This window comes from Moschus berezovskii, chromosome 17, assembly GCF_049115385.1.
Source record: "Moschus berezovskii isolate FMDL1 chromosome 17, NW_MosBer_1.0, whole genome shotgun sequence".
Taxonomy (NCBI): Eukaryota; Metazoa; Chordata; class Mammalia; order Artiodactyla; family Moschidae; genus Moschus; species Moschus berezovskii.
The window spans coordinates 54,568,261-54,592,795 of record NC_142476.1 but is presented as its reverse complement, the minus strand read 5'-3'; the positions used below and the strand labels follow the sequence as shown (position 1 = coordinate 54,592,795).

General features: G+C 34.9%; 1 protein-coding gene across 1 annotated transcript in view; it reads right to left on the bottom strand.

The window, feature by feature from the left end:
* Nucleotides 1–3,348: 3,348 nt before the first annotated feature.
* The window catches only part of KIFAP3 (kinesin associated protein 3), a 151,629-nt gene continuing 130,442 nt past the window's right edge, over nt 3,349–24,535 (bottom strand). The window contains exon 20 of the mRNA XM_088845481.1: nt 3,349–3,807. Within this exon, the coding sequence (XP_088701607.1) occupies nt 3,699–3,807 (109 nt within the window). The 3' untranslated portion in view covers nt 3,349–3,698. The remainder of the gene's footprint in view (nt 3,808–24,535) is intronic.

Sequence of the window (24,535 nt, the reverse complement as noted above, 5' to 3'; positions counted from 1 at the left end):
AGATGAGTGCAATTGTGCGGTAGTTTGAGCATTCTTTGGCATTGCCTTTCTTTGGGATTGGAATGAAGACTGACCTTTTCCAGTCCTGTGGCCACTGCTGAGTTTTCCAAATTTGCTGGCATATTGAGTGCAGCACTTTCACAGCATCATCTTTCAGGATTTGAAATAGCTCAATTGGAATTCCATCACCTCCACTAGTTTTGTTCGTAGTGATGCTCTCTAAGGCCCACTTGACTTCACATTCCAAGATGTCTGGCTCCAGGTGAGTGATCACGCCATCGTGATTATCTTGGTCGTGAAGATCTTTTTTGTACAGTTCTTCTGTGTATTCTTGCCACCTCTTCTTAATATCTTCTGCTTCTGTTAGGTCCATACCATTTCTGTCCTTTATCGAGCCTATGAAATGTTCCCTTGATATCTCTAATTTTCTTGAAGAGATCTCTTGTTTCTCCTATTCTGTTGTTTTCCTCTATTTCTTTGCATTGATCGCTGAGGAAGGCTTTCTTATCTCTCCTTGCTATTGTTTGGAACTCTGCATTCAGATGCTTATATCTTTCCTTTCCTCCTTTGCTTTTCACTTCTCTTCTTTTCACAGCTATTTGTAAGGCCTCCTCAGACAGTCATTTTGCTTTTTTTGCGTTTCTTTTCCATGGGGATGGTCTTGGTTCCTGTCTCCTGTACAATGTCACGAACCTCTGTCCAGAGTTCATCAGGCACTCTATCTATCAGATTTAGTCCCTTAAATCTCCCAAATAGTAGGGAGGTTCTGGTATACTCCAAAAAAACATATATTGAAGTTTAATGTTCTCCCTTCACTTTAGAAGGCTGTCAGGTACCTGGCTAAAATGCGTATGTGGGATTTCAGACATCTGAGGAGATGCCAGTATTTTCCAAACTCTCATTGAGCCAGCAACAAAGACCCAAAAGAACACAACTCACCTCACTGAAAATGTCAATGTATCTTCAATGATAGAACTTTGGAAAATTTGTCAATAAACAGGACAAACTGGCTGGATCTGGAAAAAAATCCTTCAGGTACCACTCGGCAAAAAGTAGGAAACATGTGAGGTCTTTAAAACCTTGAAGACCAGGCAGCTAGTAAAAAATCTTGTAACAAGAAACAAAGACTTTGAAAATAGGCCTTCAGCTGGGTTGAAGAAAAGGCATTCTCTTTTCTGTGAGACCTTCTGACAGTCTGGCTTAGTTTTTGAGCGCTAAAGTTTCTTGGCATATTCCTGGTGGCATGAAGCAAGCCCGGCCACACGAGGCCAAGCGGGAGCCTAGTGACTGTTAGCTCTGATCACAGCTACAACTAGTGACAGTAGCACGTTATTTTGTGTGATATACCTCATAACCATTTCTGAAGTCTCTGTGAAGTCATGGTGGGACACATGGCTTTAGTTCTACTGTGTTGTGCAGAATTAAGCAATAGCTGTGTTTCATATACGGAAGGGGCAAACAAAAGGTGGAGCAGTTGTCCTCTTCCCCAGATCCTGAGTGAATGTAATAGTGGCTCTTCCATGGAGAGGGCAGCTGTGATGTCAGTACGGTGACCAAGCTAGACGAAGCGGTGTGGACACAAGAGGAGTAAACAGAACACAGGGAACCTAGCCTTGGCCCCATGTGAGGAAGCACTTTAGGGAACTCTGAGAAAGAGAAGAAAACTCTTGAGAAGAAATAATTCCCAGCTATACACCATGGCTTGAAGCCAGGACAATTTAGTTCTTAAAGTAAGTGTGACTTTTAATTTGTAGTCAAAATCTGGTAAGGCCAGGATATCTGACTTACATATAAAAGGTATTTCTAAAAGTGCCCAAGGCAAAAACCTTTTGTTCTCTTAAGTATGTAAGAATGCTAGATAGTCCCTATTCCTTTAGTCAAACTTTCCTTCATAAATAATGCAAAGGTCAATTAGTCCAGGCCTGAGTGGAAAGACCACAATTTCTAAATCTGTAAATTTCTAAAATAAAAATTACAAAAATATATACAGGGAGAATGAGCATGTGCATGTAAATGCTGGAGCCCACGCTCTTGAAGTGTTATGAATTGTTGTGAATATTCTTCCTAAATCAGTTTATAATAGTATGAGGGAAGTTAAGTTATAGAATGTTTCTTTCTCTCTCTAATAATATCACTTCTTATTTGTATTTATACTTTGTACATATGACAAGTAATAAGGCACGATACTTAGTATTGAAGTTACTGCACTGGGAGCAAGTTATGTCACAGATAAATATATAAGCTTGGGAAAGTCATTTAATTTCTCTTGGCATGGTTTATTCAACTGAAAGGAGTTTGATATGGTTGCTCCTAAGGCCCTTTCCAGTTTTACTGTCCTATAGTTAAAATAGAAACCAAGACAAATAAATACATGTTTTTATAAACACAAAAATGAATAAATATCAATTATGTTGTGAGTTCAAAGACACAAATCATGTCTTAGATTCATTTATTCCCTAAGGAGCACCATATACTTTCTTATATGTAGCAGGTGATAAGAAAATATCTGTTGACTATATTTTAAGTTTATATGTGATTGGTTTCACAAATAAGTAGGTGGACTGAATTATTTCAAAGGCTCTTTCTAGTTCTACTAATTTATGCTTGAAATATGAATCAAGTCCAATAAATAGTATAGTAGACCAATGAGATTTTATATTCTTGTCTTTGATCTACGAATTCACTTCAAAGCCTCATATAATTTCTTCCACAGCAGGTGCTCAAGGAAATATCTGTATATTGTATTTATTGTATTTGCTCTGTTTTTCAAGTAAGTTTTTCCATATTATAACATGAATGAGTTATTTTCACAATTCATTATTATATCTTTCCATTTCTACCTATCTCGTAAAACAAGTGAACAAATGGGAAATGGGTACCTAAGTGAGCAAAATATTTTGTTCTTTAGTTTTTGTCAATGAGACTTATTAGCTTTTCCGTACTTTAGACTTCATGAATAATAAAATTAAAAAACCCAATACTAACCTAGTTTCATGTATACTAATATATGTTCTAGGTTTTCTATATTAAAATCAAAAAGACAAAATTAATTTGAATTAAAGGCTGAAGAAACTCTCGTCATAAATAATATAATTATGGCATATGTTCCACCATTAATCAAAAAATCATAGTTAATAACTTTGGGAAGCAACTTTTCAGGCACATGGCATGAAATAAAAAAGGTGATATTTTTTTCATAAATTTTAAAGGTAGCACTATCACGTGAAATACTCAAGAGTTTACAAGGGGGAAAAAAGGGGCAGGAAAAAAATAAAATTTATATGCACTTTATATAAGCATGTAACTCCTAATGAAACTCATTAAATAGAAACACATGATTTTTGCCAATTCATTTGTACTTTATGTTTCTTTTTAATAGAAATTAAATTAGTCAATTAATGTACATAATGCAGTGTTTGTTTTCCAGTCTAGGTGCTTTTCAGCATTCACTTTTGAGTCTCAGGGTAAATGTTACTCAGCATTGAGATGTGGTTTGATCAGTGAACAGGGTCAAGCATCAACTGTATTTAACATAGGACAGAAGGGGTTCAAGTTAACCTGCAGCTAACAAGAGGGAAAATTAAAAAGAGACACAGACCTGCAAATAGTATCAACATGCATTATTAGGCCAAGATTCAAAGTTAACCCAACCCACACAGATGCCTTCTCAACTGAGAGCACACAAGGAAGGGATGACTTTATCGAGATCCACAGCCATAGTAGTAAGATTCATCAGGGCGGAATCCATAAGCTGTGGCAGGGCGTCCAAGAATGCTGACAGACTGGCCAAAGCCATCCATTCCAAGGCTAAAAAGAGAAAAAGGAATAGTCAGTTATATTCTTCATCCCAATGCAGGTCAAGTAAGAGGCCTGGAGATTTACACCTCCGAAATTCTCTCTAGCAGCAAAATAACTTACGTGGCTGGCTATTATTAACTTTTTTTCTTCTTTAAATTAGTACAGCCATAAGAATGTTTATTAATAACTATTTAATTCTAATAATATGTTAAAAATGTTGAAAATCTCTGTCACCAGGCATCATTCAGGGCAAAGAGAAAGAGAGATCAGAAAAGTTTTAATAAATTACATTCATATATGGCTTATATGCCAGAATATGAAAATATTTTACATGTTAGCAATTATCAGTAATAGAATACATTGCTAGGAAATGATAAAATTAAAACTAGTAGAGTTTTGCTATTTATAATAAGATCTCTATTCCATTCGACTAATCCCTATTAGTAAGGTCATGCAATTGAGTTTTAGCAGTAATCTCTCACTCAGAGCCAAATCATACTACAAGACTATGACTAAAGAAGATAAAGAATTTTTAAAAATTTGGAAGTTAGCCAGATTTGATATGCAAATTCTTCTTCTGACTCTTCAATGCAAAAAAAAAAAAAAAAGACTAAATAGTGGATGTTTTGAGTTACAGCAAGCTATGACGGTAGATTGAAGTTACAAATGTAGACTGAAACATGGATAAACTATTACTTAAAAATTATTCTTTTATCTAATAATAAATTTAGAAGAAAAAGCACTTTTAAAGAGTCAGAGAATTATTAAACACTTAGCAAAATGACAAGATACTTATTTTGCCAGGCAAATATGGCAGCTCTAACATGCTCATGCATAGCTCATGCAGTGAATGCTAGTGAGCTTATTTCCAATCAAAAGAAATTAATTATAATGCAGAAATGTAAGCTTTGAAAAATAAATATATTTAAATGATAAGACTGTTTGAGATTATGCTAAATGGAAAGATACTTTCCACTTTATCAGCTAAACCTCAATGATTAAAACATATATTCATATAGGCAGTAACTTCCTCTCACAACATGAGATTAAGATAAAATACTTTAGAAGTAACTATTAAAATGTTAAGGTTTTAAATAATTTGTGTGCATGTGTTGGATTAGGACTAAATACTAAAAATAAAGGGCATATATTAATAATTTATGTGAATCTACCTTGCAGGGGAATGGGATTTCTAAAATACAAGGTTTATGTTAGAATCAGTAATGAAAGATCCTGGACAAATCAAACTTTTGGGCTCCTTCTATATCAAGAATTGTGTCTGTTATTTCTAAAAGCTGTTTAAAATTTTTAAGTCTGAATTTTATTTTGAAATGCCAAAATGTAAGTATGTCCTTCCACTTTGGTCCCATGAAAAGAAAGATTAAATTTTCTATAAATAGAAATTATTACTTTAGAGGTAGCTTTAAAGATGTTTTAGAAATTAATGGAGTCCATCACTAGAAACATCTGTATCAGTTTAAAAACAGAGGAAAAGTAGGCCATTGAAAAATTTTCTCTTGAAGCACTAAGGATAACAAATACTCATGTAACTAAACAACTCTCAATTACATAAAGGATGACTATATAGCCTGTGGATTTTAGCTCCTTTCCTTTTTCATTTTTAGCTACTCCCTCCTTACATTTTAAAGCATCTCTTCTGAAGCTAAATAGCAGACTTAGGTAAAACTCGATTTAATTTTGTCTTTATCAGTCTAGCAGCTGTGGTGAGACTACTTTCAAGAACTTGGAAACAAGAGGCATATGATTGATCAGTGAATGTATATGCAAAAGTGCCTTCAAAACAGAACATCTCACAGCAGAACAATATGACCGCAACTCTATCTAAAAGGTGATGATGATACTGAGAAGAGAGTCTGTCAGCCACGTTGGCACAGAATAAGGAGCTCTTCAGAGGCAACGCTGTAGCAGAACCAACCCAAGCAACTCCTTGGGGTGACTTATCATCAAAACTATATGACCATTTTCGCAGGTTTGTCTTCATTGAGGAAGGGGCCTTAACAAAGGTTCTGAGTCTGAAGTTATTATATATTCAAACTGCAAAACTATTTTTTATTTCTATGACCAATAAGCAAATGTTTAATTACTGTTTCCTCATATGACCTGCCAACAAGACATTAAGTTTATCTGATCTGCCTGATGGTTATACTCATTGTAAATTGACAAATGGATATTGTTTTCTTTTAATATGTCAGTCACATTTTTTGATAAGAATTATGTATCCCCATGTCAGTGAAAGTAAGACCAAACCTTGAATATCAGAGTTTCAATTTCCAAGCCTGCCAGTTTACTGTGATAAACTTCTATTTATGCACTCAACCCAGTGACAACATACAAGCCGATTTTTTTGAAGTTCCATAACACCATTTGGGAAAAATTTTCAAATAAGAGAATTTGAAATCAACTCATAAAATGAGTTTTTCCAAAATTATCCATCATGTATCACAGATAAAATTGCTGTTTAAAGAATATTTGAAACACTGTAACCAGCTTGGGTGATACTCTCATGTAAGTCCTACATCCTTTTGTATTATGAAAGATCAATCATATCCCTACAATTAATATCTTCTAAATAAAATTCACTCTGAAACAGAATAGTTTGATTCTTCAGTCACTTATTTGGTTCTAATATAGTGGGGAAGTTAGACTTCTGGGGATGCTAAAACCTGGAGATAGATATTCTTTTGGGACATGTGGACACTTTTCTCCCTTGGCATAAAGATGTAGTCTTGTTAATGCTGAATCTGGTTCAAAACCAGGACAGCCTAATGTAAGTTTTCTGACTAGAAGCAGATAGATTATATAAATTCTGCTGGAAAGGGACAGACACATGAAAATAAAAGGAAGTGTCACAGCAAAAACTGTCTTTTCCTAATCCACTAAGACTTGACTTAAGAGTACATAGTATTAAAGCCACTTGCATGCTGTCATCAGGGCCCGTGCGAACCAAGAGAAACTATTGAGATATGCCGTACCTGCTCTTGCTCTATGTGACCAACCTGCTTCAGACAAGAGTTCGTGTATTTGGCTGTTTATATTGGAACTTAATCCAACACTTGCATGTGTGTTTCTGTATGTAGGTATTCTCTTCCTGGTACTCCTAACCTATATAAAAAAGCTGTGTGTTCCTTTAGATTAGAATATGCCACTACTAGACCACATTCTGGAGAAGGCAATGGCAAGCCACTCCAGTACTCTTGCCTAGAAAATCCCGTGGACGGAGGAGCCTGGTGGGCTGCAGTCCATGGGGTCGCTACAAGTCAGACATGACTGAGCGACTTCACTTTCACACATTGGAGAAGGAGGTGACAACCCACTCCAGTGTTCTTGCCTGGAGAATCCCAGGGACGGGGGAGCCTGGCGGGCTGCCGTTTACAGGGTCACACAGAGTCGAACACGACTGAAGTGACTTAGCAGCAGCAGACCACATTTTCTTTACAAGACTAATTATGTGGTATCATGTAACCTTTACCTTCAACATCCAGATATCATATTTTAGACCTTTCAGTTAGAAAAATAGCAAAATGTAATATTGTTTCTTGAAAATATATAATTCTAGTCTAAAGAAAATGGCTACTGTTTGCTGAGGAAAGACACCTAGGAAAGGTAAGGCCCCCTCCAATCCATTTGCTATTAAGTTTCATGTCCCAAGAACAATGATTTCGGGGTACTTAGAAAAAATAGTAAGTTCTTCCTAAGTAAAAAAATATATTTAAAGTTCAAATTAAAACCACACCTAGGTTTTATTTTTAAACAAACATTTAGAGATCTAATTAGCATTCAGCAAGCAAAAGACTAAATTTTCTGTAATATTTACAAGGCTTCAGAATAAATTTTCAACAGCATTCATTAGAATTCTAAACTTGAGATGATTCAGAGCGGGAGGGAAAAAAGAAATCCAGATATGACAAGTGATGCTTCACATGCAGCACATGACAAGGGGATGGCAGCCAGCAGGGAGTCCTAGGCACTCCGAGGCGCTGCTGAGACTTCTGTGCCAGAGAAGATGGCATTCCTGTAGAAGCAGAAAAATCACCTACCTCTGGCTGTTTGTGAGGCTTAATTAGTGCGTATTTGTAAAGCACTTTGAAATCCTTGGGTGAAAAGTGCTGCATAAGTGAAAAGTATTATTATTATTTTATTAATGTTAGATAAAAGCAATGCAAAGTTTTTCTTCTTTGAAATTTCCACATCAGCAAAACGAATACAAAGCAAATAATGAATATGTTAGTGGATACTGCAGGAAAAAAAAAAGGATACACTCAAGTCAAATTCTCTTTTCATAGATGCATCGTATCTTTGACTTGTAAATGTTCTTAGAAATAATCTATTCTACCCTTTCATTCAAAACACCCTTGACAGGGTCTATACAGTTCTTATCATAACACCTCCATCACACTACACTGTCACGGCAGTTCACCCCTTCTATAGATACATCAAGCCATTAGAAAGTTCTTTATGACAGTGAGTTGAAATCTGGTTCTATTAGTCCTAGAATTACCTTCTCAAACCATGTAAGAAGTCTAATTATTCTTTAATATGACTACTTCACAACTCTCATTTAATCAATCCTCATGACATGATCTCTAAAATCATTTGCTTTGTAAAGCATTTTGACTTTTTTTTTCAGTATTTATCTTAAAATAAGCTGAAAAGAAGGCAATACTTATGTGGTCTGAAACCAGCATAGAACATAAAAATGAGATCCTGTTTCTGACTCTTTGCTAATATAGGCCCAAACTGTGTTGATCTTGAACAAAAATTTTAAGGTGTCATTACCACAATATGGCTTACATCGACTGTGTGTGTGTACAACTGTGTGTAATATACACATGGACACACATGAAATTGATAACTTAAAACTACCATGTTTAATTTCTTTTTAGTTTGGGTCTTTCTTTGGGGATTCTATTCTCCCTATGTTAAAATCCTTTATGAAAATATATTTACAAGTAGGAAACAGTGATATATTAACTATCTATCTTTGTGATCCATAAAATAATACTGAAGGCCGGAATTCTTTTGGGATTGTCAAGTGAAAGGATTTAGCATTTTTTGGAGGAAACAGCTCCAGGATATTATAACACTGTATGAAATGATTTAGTAATAGTCTTCTAGAACAGCTCATTCTTTTTATTAATTACTCCAGTATATGGAGATCCAACCAGTCCATTCTAAAGGAGATCAATCCTGGATGTTCACTGGAAGGACTGATGCTAAAGCTGAAACTCCAATATTTTGGCCACCTCAGGCGACGAGTTGACTCATTGGAAAAGATTCTGATGCTGGGAAGGATTGGGGGCGGGAGGAGATGGGGACGACAGAGAATGAGATGGCTGGATGGCATCACCAACTCGATGGACTTGAGTTTGAGTGAACTCCGGGAGTTGGTGATGGACAGGGAGGCCTGGCGTGCTGTGATTCATGGGGTCACAAAGAGTCGGACACGACTGAGCGACTGAACTGAACTAAACTGATACTGATCATAGAACCAAAATCAGTATGTTTATCTTTCTAAGTAGACTGTAAATTTATCATCAGATAAACTTATAATTTCAGCTTAAGTATGAACTGTCATGGGAAGTTTTTGTCTATGTCCTTTGTACATCCATCCATTCAAATAGTACATGAGTTTCTATAATGTGCTAAATATAGTGTTGAGAGTCAAGGTTAAAAACAAAGGATGTGGTGCTTGGAAGGTAGTAAAATAAACAAGACATGGTCCCTGACCATGGATTGGCGGCAACTAACACGGAACCAAAATCTGATAATATGCTGTGTTACCCTAGTACATTTATAAATTACTACAGAGGAGAATAGGACCAAATATTTAATATAATGTGAGAGTATACTAAAGGTTGTACAAATAGTTACAGGAGAATATCAGGAACTAGAAATCCTTTATAGAAAACACTTTGCCTTTTAATGTATCTGTCACTTCCTGACATAGTAATTTGTCTTTGTCTTTATTTCCTGTTAGAAAGTAAGCACCATGAATGGTAAGAACTATCTTATCCATTGCTCTCCCACTAGCATCTAATATTGTATCTGACATAGAATGGGATTTCAAAAAGCATTTGATTGCATGAATGGATGAATCTTAAAGGAAAAGCGGGATTTCACAAGTGTAAAGAGAGAATTCCTGGTAATGTGACAGTCTGAGCAAGAGAAAAGGCTGAAGAAGAGCAAACAATTTATTTTGGTTAATGTCTTAGGTTTGCAATGGAAGCAGCAGCAGGAGATAAAAGGTATAAAGAGGGAATTTTAAGACTGGATTTTGAAAGCTCTTCATATTGCCATGTGCGTGTGTGCATGCTAAGTCACTTCAGTCGTGTCTGACTCTTTGTGACCCTATGGATCATAGCCCGCCAGGTTCCTCTGTCCATGGGGTTTTCCCAGCAAGAATACCGGAGTGGGTTCCAGGGGATCTTCCCAACTCAGGGACTGAACCTGCGTCTCTTACGTCTCCTGCATTGGCAGGTGTGTTCTTTACCACCAGCACTACCTGAAAAGCCCCCATATGCCACACTAAGAATCAAATACTTCTGGAGAATTGTCAGTGGTTTTTAAGAAGGGAAACAACTTACTTCTGTGTTTTAGAAAGGTAACTGGGGTGACAAGCAGTTGAGAAGCAACAGCACGGGCAACATTTAAGAGAATATTAAGGCTATCCATATGTGAAGTAATGCAAGTCTGTAGAGGCAATGGCAGAACTAACTATGATCAGATGTGCTACATTTCATGACAAAATGGTATCTTTTCTCTTTTGAAATGGATTTTTAAGCTAAACCTTTACTATTTGTTAACTGAGAATGAAGAGAAAGAATTTCAAAAATGGCCAAAACTTTGAAGCTACACTTAACTGGAATGAAACATTTTTAACCCTTTAACATGGGAATATGTTTCATCAAATAACTAAGAGGTTGTAGTACTCCATGTATTAACAGAAGAAATCAGGTTGTAGAAGCAGTTTGTCTTTGTATTGAATAGGAAGAGTTGGGTTATTCTGGCAAAGAGAAACATACTTTTTTCTGGAAATTCATATATATAGCAACAAGAGAAGTGTGGATTGAATGAGATAATGCCTATAAAACTAAACCTAACACTTGTGTGTCGTTGTTGTTCAGTCGTTAAGCTGTGTTCAACTCTTGAGACCCAACAGACTGTAGCCTGCCAGGCTTCTCTGTCCATGGGAATTCTCAGGCAAGAATACTGGAGTGGGTCGCCATTTCCTTCTCCAGGGGATCTTCCCAACCCAGGGATCAAACTTGCATCTCCTGCATTGGCAAGTGGATTCTTTACCACTGAGTCACCTTTGAATACAATACAAACAAGCCACGTTTATATGCATTATAAATAATGATGCATTATTTAATCAAGATCTAAGTGTTTGCAATTTACAGATCTACCACTAGATGGAGAGCTTGCTTTATCACTGACTACCACTTTTACAAAGTTTGAAAGTAAGCTTTATCAAATTTAAGCTTCTCAGCATATTTAACATTGACAGAATGCGGTTTCCATTGCTTTTTCATATGTCTTCAATTTATATATTTGATATAATTTGGTTAAGCAGTTGAGTTAAATAGGAATCTCTTCATTCATTTACAAAAAGTTTTGTGAATGCGGAGGCCTATGAAAAGAACAGAAGATGCTGATTGTCCTGGACACTGAAAAATGTACTGCATTTATAATGTTAAAGTACTACTGTCCAGGAAAGCTTCTAAAATGATCATTTAACTTGTCAGTAACACTTTGCTTCTATAAATGTATATATAGTAGATAGATATTTTAGGTTGCTCAAAAGTGTTACTTTTTGCGTTTGGCTTGAGCCTTTGTATTATTGAGAAAATGAGTAGTGAAGCAGTCTTTTAATGAGTTTCACCAATATATATCATTTAGCTGACACTTTCCATTTAGTTTTCTTTTAATCTTTTATATGCACGATTACCACTTTTTCCTTTATTCTGATAAAACTAAATGGCTAGAGAATCTTTAAAAAATCATATTTTTAGTGAAATCAAACTAAGTAATATTTTCCTCAAAGTTAAGGGTAAATGATAGTAGGAGTGGGAGGTTGTATTTAATGCATAAATTTGGAACTTACTAAAAATTGTTTTTGGAAAAGACACCTGTCAGTTCTAAGGGGAAAATACCACCTCAGGGACAATTCCTTTCAATTTAGTTACTCTACTGAGATGCTTCAGATAAAAACCAATTCGTACTAATGATAGAGAAAGCATGTGTAAAATAGTCACTGATGTATTTCAAATGGAAAGAAGTTCCATTTCATGGCCATTCTTCTAATATCATTCAATTTACACTTATTATGAATCTTAATTTGCTACTTAACCCACCTACAGAGCCTAATTTAATGATTATATTTGTCATGTGGCGATATTACAGTTGGTACTTTTTCATATTATATTGGGGCTTCCCTGGTGGCTCAGAGGTTAAAGCGTCTGCCTCCAATGCCGGAGACCCGGGTTCGATCCCTGGGTTGGGAAGATCCCTGGAGTAGGAAATGGCATGTGGAGATATTACAGTTAGTACTTTTTCATATTATATTATCTAGCCCTTATTATTTTTAAAAAACTCTTACAATCTCATTCAGATTCTTATTAACTCTAGTTCTTGGGTATCCTAGGTCTTTTGCCATTGCTTCCAACATTTCTTCATGATGGTCTCTTTCTTTATGAGCTTCAAAATTTTTTACTGTGTTCAACTTTAGGTTTTTTTGTTGTTTTTTGTCTGTCTGCTAGCTGTTGACCTTGGGAATACTTCTACTGAGAGGTTCTGTATTTATCACACATCAAGGTCCTGGGATTTCACTGTCCTGAAACCATTTGAAAGATAATTTCTTGACTTGGGGTTTCCTGAACTAGATGTATAGTATAAATTCTGACCCCACATGTTTGCATGGAGCACGTGTATGATTCCTCTCTTTACGAGTGACTATCTTCCCCATCTAAGACCCTATCTACGGTCTGAGGGCAGAAGAAAAGTTTTAGTTACTTTTCTGGGCTGGTGAATTAAAATCATCTAGTCCTCTTTTCAACTGATGAGAAAAAGGCAGCTCTTTGAAGTTCCAGGCTCTATATAGGGAATTTAAAATTCAATTTTCTCTTTCTATACCATGTAACCTACACCTAGTTCGATATTCTTGTGGTAGTTCTTTTGTGTGTGTGTCATGTAGGGTTATATTGTCTACCTTTTCTACATCTATATAGGAAGGGATACCTAAGTCAGGTCAGTCTACCATCTTGCTGGAGTCCCTTCTACTTTATTCTTACTAATCTGCTTTGCACATCAAAGGAAAGAATTTGTAAGTCCTATATTTCTGTGACTCAAAACTGGCTTTCTTTAACAGAACAATGACTTGAAAGAAATAACGAGCTGACAGAAGATATTTTCTTTTCTCTTATCTGTAGCAGTGTTGTAGCGCTCTAATAGGTGCCTCATAGAAGTTGTCAGATGTGACTGTGATGCTGGAGTGAATTCTTACTGAAACCTATAATGGTCTCAAAATTTCTATAGCAATCTTTTAATGAAAGTATACCATCTTGTAATCTTTAACTTGAATTTCTTCAATTTAGTACAAGGACTTCTTGAAATTAGCAGTTCTAAAATATCAAGCAATGCTCTCACTCAGTGCACACCACCAAATGTTAAGGGAACTTGCTGAGCTGCTTAAGTAACCCCTAGGTCAATAAACTGAGTCATTAGCACCTCTTTTAAAGAATTGTTTGTCTGTTACTGGTTCAACATTTATATAATCTGTCATAATACTTTGGTTTTTTTAAGGTACAAAAATTACTGCTGTAGGCTTAGAGTAGAGAGTTTAAGTAGCGATGTTTTCACAGTGATAGTTTGACCATACTGTCTGGTACCGAGTGAGTTAAAGCCTGAGCACCACAGCTAATTACTATATAATGCTAACCTTAGTTGCTGGTTCATTTTGAGACTCTTTAAAATATGAACTGTGTATTTTACCCCTATGCACTCTCTTAATGATTTGTTTTTTTAGACTGAAATCACTTCCAGCCATCAGTTAGGCTCTTGGTCTCTACATATGCACTTCTCTAAGCACAAATATTTCTTTTTCCTATTGGTCTGCCAGCTCTGTCAGAGCAAATTTCACTTTAAACTAAATGCTATGATACTTAAAACCTCTTGGATTACTCAGGCTGCTAGTGTGATCTATGACCTTCCAAGAATGACAGCTGAACTTTCCAATTTGCTTATACTGCTTGGGGAACTAAAAGCACATGCCAAAGAGAAAAATGTTTCTGATGTTGAACAGAGAGGAGAGTTCTTGTTGGAGGTGGGAGCAGGAGACTATTAAGTACTGAAAAATACTAATAAGAAATGAAAAGAAACTAAACATGCTGTAAAGTCTAAGAGCTCGAGCGTAATTCAAAAGTTAATGCTGGCATTAAAAACTTTTTAGTCCAGTTAAAATATTAATAATGACCTTCAGTTACTGAAATTTAAACACCAACCAGAATCTTAGGAAGATAATGCACTATCAAAATGAACAAGTTCAAGAGATGGAACCAAAATTATCACAAATACCATACCTAATGGGCTATATCAACTCCCCATCATTCTTTATAAAACACACAGAAACCCGACATCTAGATATAATCAAAGAGGTAAGGTAATATGCATGCTACCCCTACTGACATATCAATCTCTTCTAAATTAAAAATTAGTGTTACGCTTCTGGTAAAACCTGGTCTCCAAAGTACTTAAATAAATAATACAGTTTGAGAACATTTTTATATAGTTTTGAAACTTTTAAACTATCTTTTACTACCTTCCATAAGAGGTACACAAATGTTAGTTGTAAAGAAAAAAATCTTAAAAATCTTATCAAATATATGTTAATATAAAGTTTCCAATTTATGCCCTAGTCTACTTATTTATTTGTCTCATTAATTTTTAGGCTAAGCAGCCTTCAAATTACCTTTGGCTAATAAAAATCAAGTGGTGACTGATAAAGACCTTTTTTCATAGCTAAATCAAACTAAGTAATATTATTCTAAGATTGAGGGCACAAATATGGATACTGGAAACTATATTTAAACAAATTAAAAGTGCATGTTTTTAACTTGATTCTAAATGAGTTTATAATATCAAATATACAACAAGCATTTCCTTACATTATTATGACATTCTATTTTTTAATAAGAAGATTGACTTATTCTTTACATTTTATAGTGCTTTACAATTTTCAAGTTTCATACACATGATTTCACATGATTCAATAAAAACACTTCCCCCCCACCCGTATCTTGCCCCTCCCCTTTCCCTCTTTCCACTGGTAACCACTAGTCTGTTCTCTATATCTGAGAGTCTGCTTTTTTGTTTTATTCACTAGTTTGCTGTATATTTTAGATTCTGTATAGAAATGATATCATACAGTATTTACTTTTTTCTGTCTGACTTATTTCACTTAGCATAATTAAAACATATATGTTGGGCAGTGATATACAGGTACTTTCAGCCACTACCTCAGTAGTTTCAGTAATCAATACAGGTCAGATAAATATTCAATAGTTATTTAGTGTCTTCTAGAGCACTTAGCGGAGAAGGCAATGGCAAGCCACTCCAGTACTCTTGCCTAGAAAATCCCATGGATGGAGAAGCCTGGTAGGCTGCAGTCCGTGAGGTTGCTAAAGGTTGGACATGACTGAGCGACTTCGCTTTCACTTTTCACTTTCACACATTGGAGAAGGAAATGGCAACCCACTCCAGTGTTCTTGCCTGGAGAATCCCAGGGACGGGGGAGCCTGGTGGGCTTCCGTCTATGGGGTCACACAGAGTCGGACACGACTGAAGTGACTTAGCAGCAGCAGCAGAGCACTTAGGATCTCACTACATTACATAATACATCAATATTGCATTTAGCACTAGAAGAACAGGTATTAAAGTAAATCTCTACTCGGGTTCTGAGAATGCATTTATTATATTACGGGTCTGTACAAAAGAAGGTAAATTCATTTTCTACTTAGGTCTAAGGCTAATTTTCGGTTGTCAAGATACAACCTGATTGAAGCCATCCTGGTCAACCAGGTTGCAGTCTTGTGATGATGAAACAAGGAATTTCTAATATTTTCTTCATAGGATGGGGCTAAGCACCTTTTGCAAGCACTGACATCAAGCAAATTCAGTGCAGACTGGAATGCAGAAGTGTATGATTCTAAAGATTACTTTTCTGAAGTTATTATTTTCAAAGCAACATAAGGAAACACACTTTTTTTCTTTAATCACTGATGTAAATGGCATTTTTATCCCTTGTGATTATGTTTACAAATTCAGCAAAACAAATGTTAAGTATGAGCTTATCAACAACTCCTGCATTTTATTACAGTTAGTGGGGTGTGATGACCTCAAAACCAGAATATCTGGATATGATTTATGTCTCTACTGATATAACTTGCTTCAGTCTGTATCTGTAACTTTCTCTGTCATCATTTCTTTTCTTTTCTTTTTTTTGTGGTAAAATAAGAATAATGGCTATCCCTTTTAACATCTCTCTGCCTTGAGATTACTGTATTTCCAAGTCCCTTACAAGAACAGTACAAAAACTCTTATAGCATGTATTTGGTGTTGTTATTGTTATGACATATGAAAATGATAGAGCCTTCCCTAAAAACACTTAAGAAATTCTGGCTCCTGCCATATAATCCAGACTGTTAAGAGATTCTCTATCATACTTGGCATGCTTCTTACACATGCTTTCTGTTTGCCTTTACAGAGCTCTTACATAATTCATAAAGATTTATGCCAACACATAGGCAACTAATTGTTGTTGCACTAAAATAATGCCATGGCCAATCATATCTTTCTTTACCATAGTGAGACTGGACTGCTTATATAAATAAAATTATTCAATCAAAATCGTTCAGATGCTATGTCAAGATTGATGCAAATGATACAGCACCTTTAGGGATGAATAATATGGGGAAAGTCTCTTTACACCCTTTTTCATCTTATTTTATATTCTGGGAGTTTATTTTGAAAGTAGTAAATCAAGGATAAAGTTTTTAGTTATTCCACACAAATCATCACTTCCCACATTGCATACATTCCTGTACTTAGGTTTACTGCTATAGTGTTGGCTTTTCTTTGAAAAGGGCACAGGGTTATAAAAGTGTTTAGGGTGGGTATTTTCATTCTGTGATGTTTGCTGTCTTGGGATTGTGCCAACCTGACAATATGGGATACATAAGCAAAGCTGGGCAACTATGAGAATTCTTCAGGGAGATGGGAATGTACCATACATTTTTGAGATCACAGGCAGTACAGGGTTTTAAGGAGTATTTCCAACGGGCACATAGGTATATCTATATTAGTTATTTCAAGTATAAAGGACAAGGAAAGATTAAAAATTGATTTAAAATGATGATGGTGCCCACCTGCTGATGGAAAATACTACTTCCTTCCCCCAGCTTTTAGAAGAAAAAGGCAAGATGCAACTGTAGGATACTGACATAGTTTCTGTTTCCACTTAGTATATACAGAGAATGAGTTGAGCTATAATTACCCAATATTTATAAAGTCCTTAAAATCCAGAAATCTTAAAAAAAAAAAAAAACATTTTGAGACTTTTAAGAATTCCTGCTTTTTACTACCTCAAAAGAGATCTCAGCATGGAGTTTAAGCACCCATGTGAATATAGCTTTATGGGGTTTCTTCTATCAGTTTAAGTTACAGTTGTAATTTAAAAATTTACTAGCCTAACTATGATCATAGAAGCCTCCTCCCATCCTTTCACATTTGAGGGGCTCTAAATTAGCCACTTGAAACTGTCCACACAAATCTGGATTCCTTTTTAAGATTGCTTTGCCTTTTAAGTTCTGACAGGCCAATATAAAGGTGCTTTGTTTTGGGCTGGAAAAACTTGAATGGTAAGAATTTCTGAAAAAGTGGGATGTATCAACTTTAGATAAAGCTAAACAAAGAAGATTGGCTTAAAAATATATTAGAGTATATTATTTGATACAGAATGCAGACTTATGTCCACAAAAGAGATGATATTCAGAAAATCATTAACTATGCTCCCCTCTATACATCTATTCAAAAGACTATTTATAACCTTTAATTTTGACTATAGGCACAAGAAAGCATTTGTAGGTTATGCCTCTCTAGTCTGAAATAATTTTTATGTAAAAACCAACACAGACATACATAGATTTTTACATTCACCAATAATTAACTTTAATGATAAAACTATAAAGTTTAGAAAAATACTAATCATTTTTTTCAAATACAAAAACAAAGCATCATTTGAAAATAGATTCTATAGCAGTGTCACATCTGTCTCTCTTAAGTAGATCTGAGTTATAGTTAGTTGGCAGAGCCACTGAATACTTAATGAGATTACCAAGTGATTTGGGCTACCACTGAAAAACTTCATATTGGCCTAAAATTCCTACAAGTAAATGAAGGGGGCAACGGAGGATGAGATGGCTGGATGGCATCACTGACTCAATGGACATGAATTTGAGCAAATTCTGAGAGCTAGTGAAGGACAGGGAAACCTGGTATGCTGTAGTTCATGGGGTCACAGAGTTGGACATGACTTAGAGACTGAACAACAACAACAAAATCTACAGGATTACAGTTCACAGTTAATCCCCTTAATTCCAGAGTTCCCTTCCATAACCCTCAATGGAGGCTTACTGCCTTTTTTAAAAAATGAGAAAATGTAATTCATTTTAACAAATCTAAAACTCAAAAGTTTTCAGAATTCATCAACAGCTATGATATCAGCATTAAAAAAAGTTCAAAGACTAAACTGTTTTCTCTCTCGTTTCCTTAGGAATATCTACCTATCTATACCTACCTCCTTCCTTCCCTATCCACCTTTCTATGTAAAATGAAAGCTTTCTACTGAGTAAGCCTTTGCTCGTGAGATGGGAGACATCAGAAAGCAACATTTACATCAAGCTCTTTGACACAATGTCTCTTCAAATCTCACTATTCAAATTATGTTTTGTAGGACATTGACATGTTTCTAAAGAGGCATTCTATTACATAGGTACAAAAAGTTGTTGTCTGAATCAGTCCTTCCAAAGTGCTTACTGTTATAAGGAAGTAACTAAATTCTAGTGAATCACCAGACCATTAAGGAGCAGTATTATTAAACAGCCTATATAAAACTCAGGAGGTTGTATTTTAATAATAATGTGATTCTTTGCCAAATATTGCACTGCTTAGGTTAAAATGCAAAAATATCAATCTGTTTACTTATTTATCTAAGAAAATTCATCACAATATCTTTAAAAATTATTTTTATTTTTTCTGGTTTTGAAATATTATTGACATATAATATTGTCATTAGGTTATCTTCTTTTTTCTTCTGGAAGAAAATGTTAAAGGTATAATCTTTTGTAACAGAAGGAAGTTAACAAATAGCATGCTCCTAAAAAAGTGTCTAAGATATTATGGCATTCTTTTCTAATGATTAATTGGTGTCGTCTAAAGATTAAGGACAAATAAAAAATGTTTAAGACATTTATGTCACTGGGACACATACACACATTTAATCAAGATGTGAGAACAATATAAATGTTGTCAGGAACATGTAGAAGACCACTGATATATAAAAACTGACACTGTATTTAGTATTAATTACTTAATTATCTTTCTAAGCCTGATAATACTATTACCTTTAAAAATCTTTTTAAAGAGTGAAATAAAGAATAATAAATAGGATATTCTAAGTCATCTCAAAAAATTATACTTTAACCCTGAACTATATATATCCTTCTCAATGGGAAAAGGATTATTTCTTATTGATTTCTATCCTTTGAGCCCATCCAAGTGTTTCTAAATTAAAAAGCTTACTGAATAAAGTTTAAAAATGTTAAAAATAAAACATTTAAATGTACATTCTTACTTCAATTGTATTTTAATTTAATACTCTATAAAGTTATCTTCATTCATCATCACAGAAACTTTAAGTAAAAATTAAAAATATCTTTTGGAAATAAAATAATCTCCAATAGTATATAATCTGTACTTCTGATAAAGTGATTATCAACAGGTCAACTAGTTAAGACCCATAATAAGAAAGTAACAAGATCAAAAAACCTTTTATTCAAGTATGTGATGAAATTTGTTTCTATAAAACATGGGCTATTTGACAATGAAAACTAATATAAAACTTGTAATATTGGGACATTACAAGTTTCTTTTGACAATAATTTTTTTAAAGCTAGAGAAAGCTTACATTCAGTATATATGGTACTTTTCAGTACAGGTATATTCAACTGGATGTGTGGTAGAGTAACACATGTGCACTAAGATTTTCTTAACTCAATCATAACAGTCAAGGCAATCACCTTTATGTATACAAAATACTGCAATTAAAAAGGCAGTTTTTTATGTTATGTAGGTTACTAAAAATTTTCCTATTTAGCATAGGCTCCTACCAACAACTTTATATTACAAGCACATAATACTATATATATATATCTTAATTATATATTTAATAAATACTACACATTGTGCATTTGAAATGATCTGATTTTAAAAAGATCACAATGGTTACTCTGGGAAAAATATGGATTGCAAGAGAAGGTAAATATAGAAGCAGGGAAGTCAGGAGGCTATTTTGAATGGTTCAGGTGACAGATGCAGGGAAGTCAGGAAGCTATTCTGAATGATTCAGTTGACAGATGCAGGGAAGTCAGGAGGCTATTTTGAATGGTTCAGGTGACAGATGATGGTGGCGTGGACTAGGGTATGGTGGATATGGAAAGAAAAGGCCAAGTTTGAGACAGTCTAGTAATGAACACAACAGGACTTGCAGATGATTTGCACTGGAGATAGTGGTAATAGTGAAGAAAAGGGAGGAACCAGGGGAAACTCCAAAGTTTGTGGCTTGAACTATTAGTTGATGGTGACATTTGCTGAAGTGGAAGATTGGAGCAGGCACCTATTTGCATGTGGGAAACCAAAAGTTAAGTCTCATGATTTTACTAAGCATTCAATTGGGTATGTTAAATAGAGGAATAAAGCTGGTGCTCAGAGGAGAGGTATCCGATAAAAATAGTATTAACATTTAATGACACGGGATCTGGATGAAATCCTCTATCCAGGGAGTGGGTGCAGTCAGAAAAGAGGGCTCCCCAAAATGATAGGGATAGAGAGCAGGGTCAAAGTTCTACAGTAACCAGCATTTAATGGCGAAAAGGAAGTGGAATATCCAGCAGAGAACACTGGGAAGGAATGGAGAAGATCCTAGAAGGAAAGTTAAATGGGGTGCTTGGAAAGCTGAAAAGGGGGCAGTTTCAAAAAGCAGGGCCTGGACATGTGTGTCAAACACTGTGAGAGTTAAAGATGAGAAAGGTCGATGGATTTGGCAATTTGAAGCTTACAAGTGTTCTGGACAAAACTGGAGAAACAGAAGAGTGGATGGGAGTCTTCTGAGATGTACTGTATGAAGAGAAATGAGAAATGGGTAGAGGCTGGACTGTGATGTTGGGGCAAAGAGTTTAACTTTGGAGATTCCACACTGAGTTTATATGCAGACAGGAATGATTTAGTAGACGGGAGAAGAATGATGACACAAAAGAAGACCTCAGGAAGGCAAGAAGGGATGGGGTTCCAAGTGAAATGAACCAACTGAACTTTGAAGAAAATGGCACTTTCTTCACTGTAATAAGAAGGAAGAGAGTGAGGTGGAGTAAAAGTAAGAATAGACACCTGGAGCTAAGGAGATAACCTTGGGCAAGCTGCTTAACTCAATAAGCTTTGGTTTTCCTAATATCTCTTTCCCTGAGTTGTTGTGAAGATCAAATCAGAGAAGGGATATAATAATAGCAATTTGAATACTGTCTGGTACTCAGTAAATATATTTCAATAAATGCCACATTATCATTAATCAGCATATCTCAAATTATAGACAGATTTGAAACAACTTTAGAGAATAACATTTTAAATAATACAATTAGAATAAAGATTACGTCTGTATGGCATTGAAGCCTGCATGTTTCTGTTCCATTCTAGCAATTTCATTTAAAATTGGACTGGATGGTTTATGTTACAGAAATGAACTTTTTGGAGCAGTTTCACTCATTTAAGATTTTTCTTTTATTTTTTAAAGACCAACAAAAACTTTAAAAAATTGTTTTGTGCAGGAATTTTCTGTGAAATTTCATGTCCAGAATTTTCAATGGGTTATGGACTGTCTGATGCAGATTTAAAAGTAGTAGAGAAACAAAGAAGTAAACTACTTAACAGCCCCCAATACCCTCAAATACAGAGTCTAAAAATTCTGCTTTAGTCTCCATCATTTTTTTTCCCACATGCAAACTTTCATGTTATAGTCTAACTACACGTAGATAGGCTTATTTGGAAACACTAATTCTAAAACCACAAGCTACAGTTCTAAAGTTCAACATTTCCACATTATATCAAATATCTTCTGAAAAGGCAAGGGTAGTGCTATACATCCCTTTCTCTTAAAATTTTCAAGCCATTCTTTTTTCTTACCCTTCTCCTCTTACTGGGGTAACTTAACAGGCACTTTACCCAAAGTGGGTCCTCTGTTTTACCAGAAGATCTGACTCTACTTCCCCAATTTAGAATCTTATTCTATGCTTCAACATATTTTTCAGTTGCTGTTTTTATGATAGTTATATAAATCAATGAACTGGTATTACACACTGCTGATGAAAATAGAAACATTTTGCGAAAACAAACAGCTATAACAGAAACTGACTTCACTGGTGAGGAACCAGAAGCAGATTTTATATATTTTAGAACATTTCATATTTATGTATATGTGATCTATGTAAACATATAATATTAATAAAATATATTTATTAATGCCCATCATCTAAATTGGCATTCTAAAAGTGAATTTGACAGAGATAAGTTCCAGCTACCAACCAGAAAATAAGTCAGTAATAAAGATAATAGGTTTAAGTGAAAAATATATTTAACAACATATATTAACTGAATCAAATGATTAATGCTTCAACTGGGGGGTTTCATCGTAGCAAAAAATAAATGTGACTTTATTGTACTTCATTATGAAGATGTATATATTTAACAATGTATAAGACTCAGCTTGCTTAAGTGTGATTTTGAATTTCCACTGATTTACTCAACAGATATTTATAGCATTTCCAGTATTTGTACGGACCCATATAGTAAGATGGTTCGGTGGATACTTAAAATGATGTATGAATAGCTCTTACAATGTAGAGGTCAAGATTTTTGAGATCCTTTAAATACTGTGAAATCTTCTCTGAAGTCAAAAGTGAAAAATAATGTTCTGACTTATTAAATAAACTCATTAAGTGCAAATTTATGTTGAAACTGAATATACAACATAATCCAAGAAATAAAAAACTGGCTTCTTTATTTGAGGAGAAGGAGAGGTTTGAGCTTTCAAGAGCATTAAACTAGACCTAATTTGAACATTGATAGTAGCACATACGCATGTGCAGTCACTCCCTTACCCTGCCTCCCCAACACATGCACACCTTTCTCCTCTCAGCTTATTAACATTCTAAATCTTTCTCCCAGGTTTGGCCTTGCAACCACTTACTTGATAAAATAGGTCACTTAGAAAGGAAGAATGACCAATAAAATGAATTACAAAGACAACAAGATTAAACTGATTGCCCTGTTTTCATACACTGTAGCTGAAATCTGCAAATATGCAGTTGGCTGTGTTTTGGCATTTAACAGCATGAGATCAGTAAGGAGGAGGAAATTTTATTCTCATTAACGGTTACAGATTTACTGCAGTGAAAAAGGGCTATGTAACCCGAGATGTGACAGTACAGAAAGATCAAAGCCTTGGATTGGAAACCAAATAAACCCTCTGGCTACTTCCTGCAAGGAAAATTCACTTTGGCAATGTAAAACAGAGCCCAGTTAAAAACTACTCTCAGTTTTATGAGCTGTCATAGCAGCTCAAGTGGTTTGGACCGGTTGAGTTTAGAACATTATATTTCCTTGTTTTTGTCTTAGATACTTCTGTAAGCAGTTTTATAGACTTTAAACACACACACAATAACAAATAAACAAAAAAAGAAACTCTTTTCTTCTGGTTGAAACTGAGATGGTAACCACTAAACTTATTAAAACAGGCAGGTCTTCATTTGCACATTCCTTTCTCATTTACTACAGTTTAATATTTTGCCCTTAGATTTATTTGGCAATATACATTTACTTTAATAATTCATCTGTAATCTGTACAATCCCTATTCAAAATAAGTGCAAATCAGTTTACAGAACCCATATGGCTCATATCTGACGGGTGAGCTGTAATAGCACATCTGGAAGATCTACGGGCAATATGGAGAATATGGGAATTAATTAATTTTACACTAAAAAGCCTATAGGCTCTAGGTTTCATCTATTTTAAAAAATTATTTAAGAAAAAACATTTGGTTCACGTTTCTAATACAGGGGCTTTCAAAACAATTAATCGTAAATACTTAAATCACATTGTTAAATCAATCAAAACACAGACAGGCTAGACAAACCGATCCCTAAGTTTAGGAGTAAGCTCAATTCACTGGATCCAGACTGAAGGGAAATAAAAGATGACATGCTCTACTTTCCTTTCTCTTTTACTTTTCTGGAGGGGTGGTAATGCTTATAAACCAAACTGCTTATAATTTTAAAATTCTCATTAGACTATGAATAAGCAACTCTTTATAACTGTAATGTGTATCCTATTCTC